The sequence below is a fragment of the Python bivittatus genome, unplaced genomic scaffold, assembly GCF_059951505.1.
Source record: "Python bivittatus isolate LINGU-HERP-01145 unplaced genomic scaffold, Pbiv_v1 ctg000700_np1212, whole genome shotgun sequence".
NCBI classification, from domain to species: domain Eukaryota; kingdom Metazoa; phylum Chordata; class Lepidosauria; order Squamata; family Pythonidae; genus Python; species Python bivittatus.
The window spans coordinates 82930-96353 of record NW_028277098.1 but is presented as its reverse complement, the minus strand read 5'-3'; the positions used below and the strand labels follow the sequence as shown (position 1 = coordinate 96353).

The window sequence follows — 13424 nt, the reverse complement described above, 5'->3', positions numbered from 1 at the left end:
ACATACAGTCCCACAGTTTCTATCCTAGTGCCTTAACCACCACACCAAGCTGGTTCTATGAGAGAGCATAAGTAAATGGGAAAGTGGTATATTTCTGCCAATTTGTTATTTATTATGTTTACTATATCTGTTTTGGAAGATTCTGTTCTCCTTCTGAAGAGAAAGAATCTAAGACTCAGGAATTGTAAAGACTATAACAACAGGAAAGTATATAGACATATCCAAGCAGTTAAAGCTAATTTGACATAAACTTATATTTTGGATACTGCTTATACCCACTTTTGAATGTCTGTCTGTCTGTCTGTCTGTCTGTCTATCATCTATCTATCTATCTATCTATCTATCTATCTATCTATCTATCTATCTATCTATCTATTTATCCCTTGATACTTGGTCAATTTGTAGATAGGCATCCACAGACTAAGCAGGTGGCAATTCTTGGATAAGAGACCACCAGGAAATCCCAGGGCTGTAAGGCTATACTGGAACATAAAAATTATACCAGAAGAAGGAACTGGCAACCTATTTCCATATTGCTGTAAAGAAAACTATATGGATCTGTAAAGAAAACTCTATGAAACCACCACGAGTCAAGCTCAACTTGAAGGAGACTTCAACTTTTAGCCATAGACCTAAGATCCACTTTGTTATGCATAATATGGCTGTCTACAATTATACAGTTGTTGGTGTGCTGTGATGAGATACAACAAATAATCTGAATCATAGAGTTGGAAGAAGCCATTTAAGACATCAAATCTAATGTCTGCTCAGTGCAGGACTCCAAATTAAAACATCCGTTCAGATGGCTGCCTAATCTGAGCTTCAGTATATCCAATGAATGGGAACTAATCACCTCTTTGAGTAATTGGTTCCATTGTCAGTGCTCATATTAGGCCAAAAAAAAAAAGTCCAATCCACTTTTCAAACCCTGCTTTATAGATGTGATCTGTTTTTACTTTTTTATATATGACATCTTTCAGATACTTGAGGATCCTTTCTCAGTCTTCAATTGCTTCATCAGACTTAGTCCACTTTATTTTTTTATTCTTTACTCTTCTTCTCTGAATATGTTAATTTGTCTGAATCTTTCTAAAGTATGGTTCCCAGAACTACATTTAACAAATGTAAACTAAAGAATAAAGAACTTTTATTGATGCAGCTTAGGGTTAGGGTTATATTTGCTTTTTTTTGCAGTCATATCATACTGCTGGATCATATTCACGTTGCAGTTGCAGTATCTTTTTCATAGCTGCTATTGTTTCCTAAGTGCATCTTGCATTTCTCTCTGCTAAATTTCATTCTGTTATTTTCAGCCCATTTCTCATCTACAAATCTGTTAAACTATCTACCTCCTCATGTAAGTCATTAATCAAAATGTAGAATACAAGAAACCAGTGCTGAATTTTGTGATACCTCAATGCAGTTTAATGAAATTTTATTGAGTCAGCTACGTATCCATATTTTTGTTGGGCCAACCAGCCCACGCCAGCCCATAGCTTAATACCATATATACTTGCATATGAGCCCATCTGCAGATAAGCTGACCCTTGATTTTTAACCAAAATACCAAGAAAAATGTGCCACCTATAGATAAACTGAGCCTCAATTTTTTTTAATGTTTTAATTTTCACAATTGGTTTATCCATGGGTAATCCACAGATTATCGATTTTTCATGGTATTTTGGTTAAAAATTTGAGGGTCAGCTTATCCATGGATGGGCTTATATGTGAGTATATATGGGATATACAGGTACTTTTAAAAAGTATTATCGTATATACTCACAGATAAGCCAAACCCAATTTTTTGGGTGTATTTTTGCATCTAAAATTTTTGCCTTATTCACAAGTATATATGGTAGTCTAAACTTTAAGAGAGATTTTGACAATTGCTTGCTGAAATCTAGAACGTTCCCAGCATTTTTATTTGGAAGTTACCCAATCAAAATCTGAGATAGAATTAATCTGGCAAGATTTGTTCTAGACAAATTCAGTGGGAAATTGAAAAACAATGGGAGAGTTTTAACTTCTATAGCAAGAGTGTCGGTGGATCTTAAACTACAACCTATACAACAAAAAATAATATTTAGAATTTATTGGATTCCACTATGCTCATATAGAAAACGATTGTCAAAAACAGACTTTTGTTTGAGATATAATAAAGACAATGCCTCTTTAAAGCATATGTTTTTACAATATCCTATACTTACTAAGTTTTGGGAAAAGGTAGTGGACTATATAAATATAATTGTGCAACAAAAGCTAAAATTTTCAGAGAATAATATTCTTTATGAACTATATACCTAGTACATGGAATTTGACATCTGGACAACGTAAATGGATTCTCCATGCCCTTACTATGGCCAAAAGATCCCAGCTTGGGAAAAGTCACAAACTCATCTGGAGTAACAAAGGAAGCCCAGTCAGATAAGCTGCACAGTTCACCTTCTGCCACCCTTAGATTGCCAGCTGGGAAGGCAACAAATTACCTTAAATTTACCCACAACTGTCTTGCCATGCTTTCCTCCCATCCTGGAGTTGGCAGGAAATCATGCTGCCCTAAATATTGCTGTCATGACACTATACCCTAATTCTGCATTTGGAATGGTTCTCTGTAGCATTGTTGTCCATACAGCTTTAACATGCAACATTTCAAGGGTTGTGATTGGTGGACCCCTTTGCTGAAATGTCAGCTCCTCCTAACATCCATTGCATGAAAAGTCTCCTCCAACTAGCATGTGCAATGCTCTACTTACTCTGGGCACTGCAATTTTTTGTCTTCTCTTGTCAAACCCTCAACTGAACTTTTTTAAAAAATTGCTTGTATCAGTGGATCAACAGGTGTCTTTTTGATCACTAAAAGGTGGAGATTTTTGTATCTCTTGGCTGCCACCTCATGGTTGCTGGATTTGTACAACCCAAATGCAGCCACTGGATAAATATATTGAAATCTTACTGCTGAAATTCAGTTACTATGCTGTTGACTTTTGATGATCTGATCTCAGAGTGCTGTTGGCCTGCAAATACAGTGATGGGAGGGACTTAATGCAATCCATGAGTTGCTACTCCTGATTTAAAATAATCATCCCATTTCTTTTCTTTCCTCTTCTTTCTCCTATTCCTTCCAACTTTCCTCTTCCTCTTCCTCCTAATTTGATATTGTAAATAGTATAATAGTAAATAGTAAATAGCAAATAGCATGAAATACACATATGGTCTGTTTTTATACAATTAGAGGCCCTGAAGAAGTCAATATGTCTACTGAAAATGTTACTTCATAATATATATTTATTTTAATATCATTTTCAGTCTCTGTTCCTCTTCTGTGTTTTCTTGAATTCTTTTAACTTATAATCATCAGGAATACTCCTAAAACAAATTTGCTTTGTTTCTGTTTTCTCCCTAGAATATGTAATGCAGCACTGGCAAGAAGATTTTATGTTTGGATACCAGTTTCTGAATGGCTGCAATCCTGTATTGATTAAAAAATGCATAGAACTACCAAAGAAGTTCCCAGTGACCACAGAAATGGTAGAATACAGTTTGGAGAGAAATCTAACTCTGGAGCAGGAAATAAAGGTACCTACTTAGGATAGGCAGTTATTTCAGTGTTTAGCTATAAAGTGTTTCAGAAATGTCGTAGAAGTTGATTAAATTGTCTAGAAGAAAAATACTTTCCATTCTAGTTCAAGAGCATACAGTTTGAACTATGAATTGGAGCAGAATTAACAAACTCCTATTGTATAATAGCACCCAAATCAAAATAAGAATGCCTAATTTTAAGGATGTAATGTCAGCCACACTTTCCTGGGAGTAAACCCTAGCATGACTTACTTTCTAAGTATAGAACAATCTTAAATATGTGTAAAGATAACCCACAGCTTCCTAAGTTATATTGAAATTAAAACCTTTAGAGTATAAGGGTTGAAAGTTACCTTGGAGATCATCTAGCCCAACCCCTCTCCCCAGTGCAGAAATCTACTGTTATATCATCCCCCACAGAAAGTCACCCAGCATGTTTAAACATTTCTGGCAGAGAAGAGTCCATCATCTCCAAACACAATTTGTTCCATTGTTGAACAACAATTATTGCTTGGAAACTTTTCTTGATGTCCAATCAGTATTTGATTCCTTATAATTTAAACCCATTGCTTCTTGCCCTGTGTTCCGGAACATCTCTGAACAATTCTGCTCCATATTCCAGCTGCCCCAAACAGAATATTCCAAGTAAGTTGTGTTCTAGAGGGACAAAACTTGAATACTCCAACTGTTCTATATTCAGTATGAAACAAATCTTCCCTCATAAAAACAGTACAGAAGTAAAAACAGTAGGAAAGTCAGAACAAAAACATTCTGTAGTCTTTTATGCTAGATTCACAGAAACAGGTGGCTAGTAATCTATGCTGTAAGAATCTTTGCTTTGCAAAGCTACACTGGCTCCCAGTAGGCTTCCAGGTGCAGTTAAAGGTGCTGGTATCGCCTGCAAGGTATGAGTCCAGGATATTTGGGGGAACGCTCTTCTCTGTCTCTACCCACCCTATCAGGTCTGGCAGGAGAGGCATGTTCTGGCTTCCATCTATTAAACAGTGTTCATCTAGTGAGACCCAGAAAGCCTGCCTTTTCTAGCACTGCACCTGCCCTTTAGAACACTGTTTCCCCCACCCCACCCCCAAGTTTAGATTGGCCCCGAGCCTGCTGGTTTTTCAGAAGGGCCTTAAGATCTGGCTTTTCTCTTAGGCATGGGAGTTAGGAGGTTAGGTGAAATTGTGAGATATTGTTAATGTATTGCTGATGATTGTCCTCAGCTGCCATTCTTTTTGTTTTATTTACTTATTTTCATTTTCTTTATTGTTACATTAATGTTTTTAGCTGTGTTTGCCACCCAGAATCACTTGGGTGAGATAGGTAGCCATACAAGTCTAAATAAACAAGCAAATAAATAAATGCTACCTCTCAGCAAATCTATATAAAATTAGTCAGCCGGATGATTTTTAAAACTTCCAAAGCAATAATAATCATTTTTGCAGTCTGGTTGTACAAACATGGTTTGTACAAACAAGGCCAGGAAATAAGTGATAGAATGGATTTGTTTCAACATGGGTCATTAACAAAATAACAGCAGAATACAATTTGCTTCTCTGAGTATTTGCTGAAGGCTTTCTCTATACACACTTTTGCATTCAGCATGCAACTGGAAAGACTCTCTCAACACCAAACTCAGTCTCAGTGAAGATTTAGTTGAAAATGATTAGTCAATATATGCTCTGCAAGTTGTAATTGAGAAATCTTTGCGAGATGTATTGAAGTTTGATTCATACTCTCCTAAAGCAGTTCTAGCATGAATATTGAATTCTGATAATAGGACAAAGATCTCTTGGCTAACAGAAAAAGGAAAACTGATCAGCAGTACAGAGACTGAAACACCAGCAGAATTACTAACTTACCTTTTTCAACCTGCACCAAGAATAAGAATTCAAACTACATTTGAGTGGAAACTGTATTCCATGTGGTCCTATACTTGGGTGTTATATCAAGAGTAAATACTCAAACTGCATTTGGGGCTGCCCTTGAAGACCACCTGGAAGCTTCAGCAGGTTTAGAAAGCAGCAGTCTAGGCAGTGACGGGCATCTTCTCATAACTCATCTCTTATCAATAAATAAATTATAAAAACTCATCACTCAGTTCTATTCAGCAAAAGTCCATTAACAGCTACCAGAAATAATATATATATATTAACCTTAATGAAATGAATCAGTTTTTTGCTCCAACTTATCACTTTCTCTAAGAGAGAAGGCAAAAAAAAGCATTGTCATTCAGTCATGGTCATAAAGAAATTCCATTAACATCTACCAGAAACCACAATATATATAATTTAACCCTGATCAAATAAATTCACTTTGTAGCCCTTCTGTTTACTTTTAAAAAGCTTGGTCTTTAATCCTGCAAATAGTGTCCCACAAGTTGATTTCTTATCTTTTTTTTCTTTGTCTCCTCTCAGGAACAGCTTCAGTAGTTTAACAGTCCCTTTTGTAAGTCCAAAATGAAAAAGCTGTCCAAGTTACTCTTCTGATTTATTATTATGTCCCCTTTAGTTATTAAAACATCATCCAGTTTCATTTGTAAATCTACTGTGGAATCTTTTCCATGTCACTCTTAGTCTGTCATTTTAAAATCCATTTTCAAATCCACATCATTTTCTTCCATATCACTCTTGTAGTCTGGCGTTTTTTTTAAATCCATTTTCAGATCCACATTCAAATCAGCTTCAGTTTCTATTTTGTCCTGTAAACTCTGTTCCTCTTCTGTTTCCATTTCTTTTTTTTTTAAGTTTTTTATTTTTTTACAACAAACACAAACATACATAAACAAACAAAAACATAAAAAACATAAAAACCATCTTCCATCTTATACCGTGTGTCAGCCAGTTACCAATAATTTGTGCCATCCTTTCATAGTCTTCACTCACCATTTATATAAATTCTCATGTTATCTATCCAACGTATATTTATATATTTATCAGTTATCAATTATTAATCATTTATGACTAGTCTATCTATAACACCATTTATTACGAGAAATTATAGCTTTCATTATAAGATTTGTATCATTTTTGTCCATTGATTATATATATATATATATATATATATATATATATATATAGTAATTTGTATCAGTTTATCGAGTTTCTATTGTAAAATTTCCTAATCTATTACATTACTGGGGGATGCGGTGGCGCAGTGGCTTAATGACGCTGAAAGTTGCCGGCCAGAAATGGTCGACGCTTCAGCGGTTCGAGTCCAGCCTTCGCGTTAAACAGGGTGAGCTCCTGTTTCCTCCCCAGTTCCTGTCAACCCGACAGTTCGAAAACTTACGTGAGTAGATAAATGGGGACTCTCACTCCAGTGGGAGGAAAAATGCTGGTGGCACCTTGCAAAAAAGGAGTTGGGAGTGGTTGCCGGTAAGCACGAAAAACCGCGCGCACCCGAAAAGGGCGCGAAGCAACGGAAACCCCGCCTCCTGCGCTCGCCAGCTGGGCTCTGCCCTAGGAAGGAGGCTCTGGCAAACCACTTCCGAAAAACAGTTGCCTTGAAAACTCCAAGGACTCGTCCAAGCAGTCACTGCAGGGTCAGCAATGACTGAGCGCAGACAAAAAAAAAAATTACATTACTATATCTTTTCGTCCAACCATTGATAAAACAAATCCCATATCATATAAAATTGTTTGTCTTCTTGCTCTCTAATTTCAAATGTCAGTTTACTCATCTCAGCACATTCCATAATTTTCTTAATAACTTCCTCCTCCATAGGTACTTTTTCATTCTTCCAATTCTTAGCGAATACAATTCTAGCCACTGTCAAAACATTTACAAGCAGATATTTCAATTCTTTACTGTATGTTTCCGGTATAATTCCCAGTAAAAATGTCTCTGGTTTAAAGTCTATGTGTTGTTTTGTCATTTTTTCCAGCCATGTGTGGATTTTAATCCAATATCTTTTGGCTTCTGAACATGTCCACCACATATGGTACTATGAGCCGGTACTGATGACACTTCCAACATTTATCGGACTTGTTCTTACACATTCTCGCGATCCTCGCTGGGGGTAAATGCCACCTGTAAAACATCTTATACAAGTTTTCTTTATATGCAGTTGACATTGTCATTTTATAGTTTTGAGACCATAGTTTTTGCCACTTCTCTAAATCAATTCCATATCCAAAATTTCCCCCCCATGCAATCATTGTTTCTTTGACCTGTTCTTCCTCCATTTTAAATTCTAGTAAATGTCCATAAAGTTTTTTAATCACCTTTTCATCAGTACCCATCAAAATTTTATCTAGAACAGTCAGCTTATCATAAATACCTTCTGCTTTAAAATCTTTATCAAATCTAGATTGTATTTGCAAATATGAAAACCAATTTATTTTTACACCTTGTTCTTCCAATGCTTGCATAGTTTTAAGTTCACCCTTTTCATTCAATATCTCAGTATATCTAACTGTTTGTTCCTTTTTATATATTATTGGATAAGAGAAGGCTTCAATAGTGGATATCCATCGTGGAACTTTTAAGTAATATTGTCTTCTTGTCTTCTCCCAGTTTAAAAACAATGCCTCTCGAATATAATGCCTTCTAAAATAGCCCTGTGTTTTCGTTCCCTTATACCATAGGAAAGCATGCCAGCCCAACAACAAGTCATGTCCCTCTAACGTCAATAATCTATTATTTCTTAAAGTTATCCAATCCTTTACCCACATCAGATTTGTCACCTGGTAATGTAATTCCCAGTTAGGCAAGGCAAATCCACCTCTTACTCTTGCATCTTGTAGTAATTTAAGCTTTATTCTTGCTTTTTTACCCTGCCAAATGTATTTCAATACAATTTTATTTAAATCATCAAAAAACTCTTTCCCTAGACGAATAGGAATTGTCTGAAATAAGTATAATATTCTAGGCAATATATTCATCTTAATGGTGGATATTCTCCCAATCATTGATAATTGTAGGTTCTCCCATTTTATCAAATCTGTTGCGATCTGTCGTTTGAGTTTAACATAATTATCCTCCTTCAATGTACTACATCTTGGTGTAATATATATCCCTAGGTATTTAACCCTATTTGTGACCTGTATTTCTAGAACTTCTTCCAGTTCTTTCTTTCGCCTTGCTAACATATTCTTTGTTAATATCTTTGTTTTATCTTTATTTATTTTTAAACCTGCTACTTTTCCATATTCTTCTATCTTTTCAATTAATTTGGGTACTGTTTCCAATGGATCCTCTAGTAGAAATACTAGGTCATCCGCATAAGCTTGTAATTTGTACTCTTCCTTTTTGATTTTCATTCCTTTTATTTCTTTCTCTTCTCTTATATTCCTATTCAACACTTCTAATGTTAAAACAAACAACAGAGGCGGTAGTGGACAGCCTTGTCTCGTCCCTTTTGTTATATCTATCTGTTTCGTTAAATCTCCATTTATCATAACCTTTGCAGTCTGCTTATGGTATATTGTTTCAATGGCTTGAATAAAATTTTTGCCAAAGCCCATTTGTACCAATTGCAATAACATAAATCGCCAACTCACGTTGTCAAAGGCTTTTTGTGCGTCTAAAAATTGTGCGTCTGAAAAGCCATTTGCTTTTCAGGATGTGCCTCATAATACTCCAAAGTGTCCAGAATTATTCTCATATTATCTTTAATTTGTCTCTTTGGCAGAAATCCGTTTTGATCAGCATGAATAAAATTATTTAAATATCTTTTCAGTCTCTCTACCAAAATTGAAGCAAAAATTTTATAATCTGAATTTAATAAAGATATAGATCTATAATTTTTAACCTGTTGCGGGTCAGTGTCCTCCTTCGGTATAAGTGTAATATATGCTTCAGTCCATGTTTTAGGTATCCTCTTCTTTGTCATAACTTCATTCATGACTTCTAATAATTGGAGGCTCAATATTTCCTGGAAGGTTTGTAAAATTCCACTGGCAGCCCATCTGGACCTGGGGCTTTCCCAACATTCTGCTTTTTTAAAGCTTCTGTTAGTTCCATCATAGTTATATTCCCCTCTAACATTATTTCAATATCTTTAGGTATCTGGGGTAATTTCGCTTTCTGTAAATATTGTCTTACTTCTTCTTCTTGAACATTCTCTTGGTAGTACAATTTTCCATAATAATCTTGTATAATTTTTTTCTTGCCCTCATTACCAAAGCAGATCTGTCCTTCTTCATTTATCAATTGATTAATCCTTTTTGATTCTCTCTCCTTTCTCAGTTTATAAGCTAGCCATCTGCCTGGTTTATTTGCATCTTCAAAGTAGTTCTGTTTAGCGTTTCTGATTTTTTGTGCTAGTTCCTCCTTTTCCATTAGTCCCATTTTATGTTTAATTAAATCCATTTTAGCTTTAATGTCTTTTTTTTGCGGGGATTTCTGTAACTCTTCTTCCAGTTTTTTATGGTCATCCTCCAATAATTTAAAGGTCTTTTTCTGCATTATGTTTCTTTTCCTTGTATAATCTATTATTAAACCTCTTGTATAGGCCTTCATTGTGTCCCAAAGATTCTGTAATGATGTATCCTCTTTTTTATTTTCATTACAAAAGAAGGCAAGTTCTTTCTCTATTTTCTGTTTAAAATCTTTTTCTTTTAGTATCCTGTTATTTAAGGTCCATCTAGATCTCTTCCATTGTCCTTTCCAGATAACTACCATTGGGTTGTGGTCGGCCCAAATACTTGTCTGTATTTCAATTTCTCGTATGTTGGCAAATAAATCCGCTGACATCCATACCATATCAATTCTAGACCAAGATGCATGTCTATTTGAATAAAAAGTGTATTGCTTATCTACCGGATTTCTTTCTCTCCATGCATCTTTCAAATTTATTTCTTCTATCATTCGAAGGAAGGATTTTGGCAGTGTCTTCCTAGTTCTCTTTGTCAATTTCTGTGTTTTGTAATCCAATTGATCATTAATTATTCCATTGAAATCTCCCATCATACAAATATTAGCATAGTCCAATTCAACTATTCCCATATGTTATTTCCTGTAAAATTCTTGATTGTCATTAGGAGCATAAATTGCAATTAAAAGAGTTTTAACATTATTATCTATTATTTCAACCATCAGAATCCTTCCATCATCATCTGCATAAATTTGTTCTGCCAACATTGTATCTCTAATATATAAGACCACACCTCTTTTTTTACATTGTGTCAAAGAAGTGAATAATTTACCTAATTTTTTTTTGCTGCAGCAAGTATTCATGTTGTTTTTTGATATGTACTTCTTGCAGACAAATTATATCAAACTTTAACTTCTCTAATTTATGGAATACTTTCCTTCTTTTAGTAGCTAGATTGAGTCCATTTATATTAATCGTAATCAATTTTCTTTCCTCCATTTTAAGCATTGTACGAGGGTTTAGTTGTTCTAGTAGATCTTACTTCTCGTTGCTCTCTGGGAACACCATCTACCACACTTTCTTCTTTTTCTTTTTCAATTACTGCCACACATTCTTCTTGAAACTCAATTAACGATTCTTCCTTTTGTGTGTCTTCTTTTTTTCCTCTGAAAAATTCTAAATAAAATAGCTCTGCTTTTTGGACTGTATCAACTCTTTGTCTTTGTTCCTGCCAGGTAAACAGGAGACCTTCTGGAATCAGCCATCTGTAGTTTACTCCTCTTTTGAATAGCCCTTTAGTCAAGAATGAGTATTGCCTTCTTATCTCTCTTACTCTTCTTGGCACCTGCTTCAGGACTACAATTTCTTTATCTTTGTACTTTAGTGTTTTCTCTCTTGCCACCTGAAGTATCTGTGCCTTAGTAGTTTTTTTGGTAAATCTTATATGTACTTCTCTTGGTAATTTATTTCTCATTGCATATCTTGTGTAAACACGAAAAAATTCATCCATCCCATCCATCATCTTCTCTTTAGTTATCTCCAATGCTTCTGCCAATATTTCTGTCATTGTTTCCGCAAGATTTTCACCTTTTTCTTCCTCTATATTTTGGAATCTCAAATAGTATTCTGATTTATCAATTTCCCATCCTAATAGTTCACTCCTGCCTTTTTCGACTTCACTCAATCGAGTATTGATATCTCCAATTTTCTTATCTCTTTGTATGTCTTCATCTTCGATTTTCTTGAATCTCTCCTCACATTTTATCATCATCTGTTGTATACTTTCATCTGTCTTTTCAATTCTATGCTCAATATTCTCCATCCTCTTTCCAATCTTCTGGATTTCTTGCATAATTGCCTGCAATGTCACTTCCTTCTCTTTTTCATGTTGTAACATTGTCTGGATTGAGCATTGTCTCCCAGGTGGTGAGGAGGAAACTACTGATGTTGATGAAGTTGGGGCTATTATTTTCCTGCTTATCTTGGTGCTTAAAACTGCAGAAAAGAAAAAAGGAGGAAAGAAAAAAGGCAAAAACCACAGCTACTACTCCAAAAGATAAAAATAAAAAACAATAAAAAGGGAAAAAGGGAAAGGGAAAGGGAAAGGAAGGGAAAAGGGAAAAAAATCTTCAGGCACTTGTCTACCTTAATCCAATAATATACAAATAAAAAATAAAAAATAAAAAAAAGGAAGGAGAAAAAAGCTAAGTCTCTTTAAAAATCCAACTAAAGGGAAGGTGGGAAAAAAAACCAGAACTTCTAACAAAAAATGAGCTACTGCCACTAAATTACTTAGGGTGTTCTCTAAGAAAAGTTAGATAGTAAAAGTCCATCTCACCCGGTTGACACACTTTGTCTTTCTTCTTCCGTTTTGGAGCTGTCCCGGCTTTTGCAGTCTTAATGGCTGCCACTCCATCGCTGGTTTTATGGGCTTCTCCTGGATCAACCCGGGACTTTGCGATGTCCCTGGGATCTACAGGACGTGCCCTATATAATCGCCGTCTCTATGAGACAGCTAGGGTCCTTCAGGACCATCCAGCATCGGAGATATCGGCTGCGATCTTGGGAGCTCAAGATCGCATACCGTACCGCCGCGACGCCAGCTCCGCCTCCTAGCTCTTCTGTTTCCATTTCTATAGTAGAGGACAATCTTGAAAGTAATTTCTGAATACATTGTTCCCAGACAGCTTTAATTTTTTCTATAGTCAAATAATATTACTCCATTGTATTAATAGGTCTCTTCCCCTTTAATTGTAATCTCTAGTTCTTTCTGGTTACTCTACTCAACCTTCAAAGTCCCCTCTTACCATATATTTATTCTCCAGTGAGCAAAACTTTCCCACAGGAGGATTTCTTACAGTTAATTTCAAAATCTTCATATATACTTTTATAAAATTTTAATCAACCCAGAAGAAATATTCTTTCAAGACCATCTGGCCCCTTAACTTTCCAAAATCAACATTCTAGATACTCTTTTGCTGTTTCCCCAAAATTAATTTGTTTCTATTTAATCATGAAACTTACATAAAACTTCCTTCATCCAAGAGAGAAGGAAGCTCTCCTGGTGTGATGAAACTTGCCCTTCAGAAAGTTATTAACACCCAAAAGGTTGATAATAAGTAATTTCCTAAAGTAGTTAAGAAAGGAAGTGGACAAACCCAGTGTCCATTTGAAGACACCAAGCCACAGCTTAGGCAAGATGATTTTCAACTGGCTCCCAGAGCTCTGAAACCCGGCAGAGATTGCTATTTTGCGATCTCTTCATGGGTGAACCTATGTAAGGAGCAAACTTGTGGGTGATCTTAATCCTCTTCTTGATCTGGAGAGAGGTTCCAAGGAGCCAATCCCTTCACCAGCTCCTCTTTCTGCCATGGCTGTCAGCTCTGCTCACGTGGAGCTGTCTTCAATCTGCCATTACTTACCTGAAAGTCGAGAAACTGTACCTTTTGAAGAGCTACACATATGTTTAGTGCAGTACTAGAGGTCTGAAGCAGACAGGAAGAGGAGGGGCTTAAGAAGGGAGTGG

General features: G+C 35.6%; 1 protein-coding gene across 1 annotated transcript in view; it reads left to right on the top strand.

Annotated features, from left to right (window-relative positions):
- Nucleotides 1-13424, top strand: part of ALOX5 (arachidonate 5-lipoxygenase) — a 93976-nt gene that overhangs the window by 31394 nt on the left and 49158 nt on the right. Inside the window, exon 6 of the mRNA XM_088153226.1 lies at nt 3404-3576. Within this exon, the coding sequence (XP_088009352.1) occupies nt 3404-3576 (173 nt within the window). The remainder of the gene's footprint in view (nt 1-3403; nt 3577-13424) is intronic.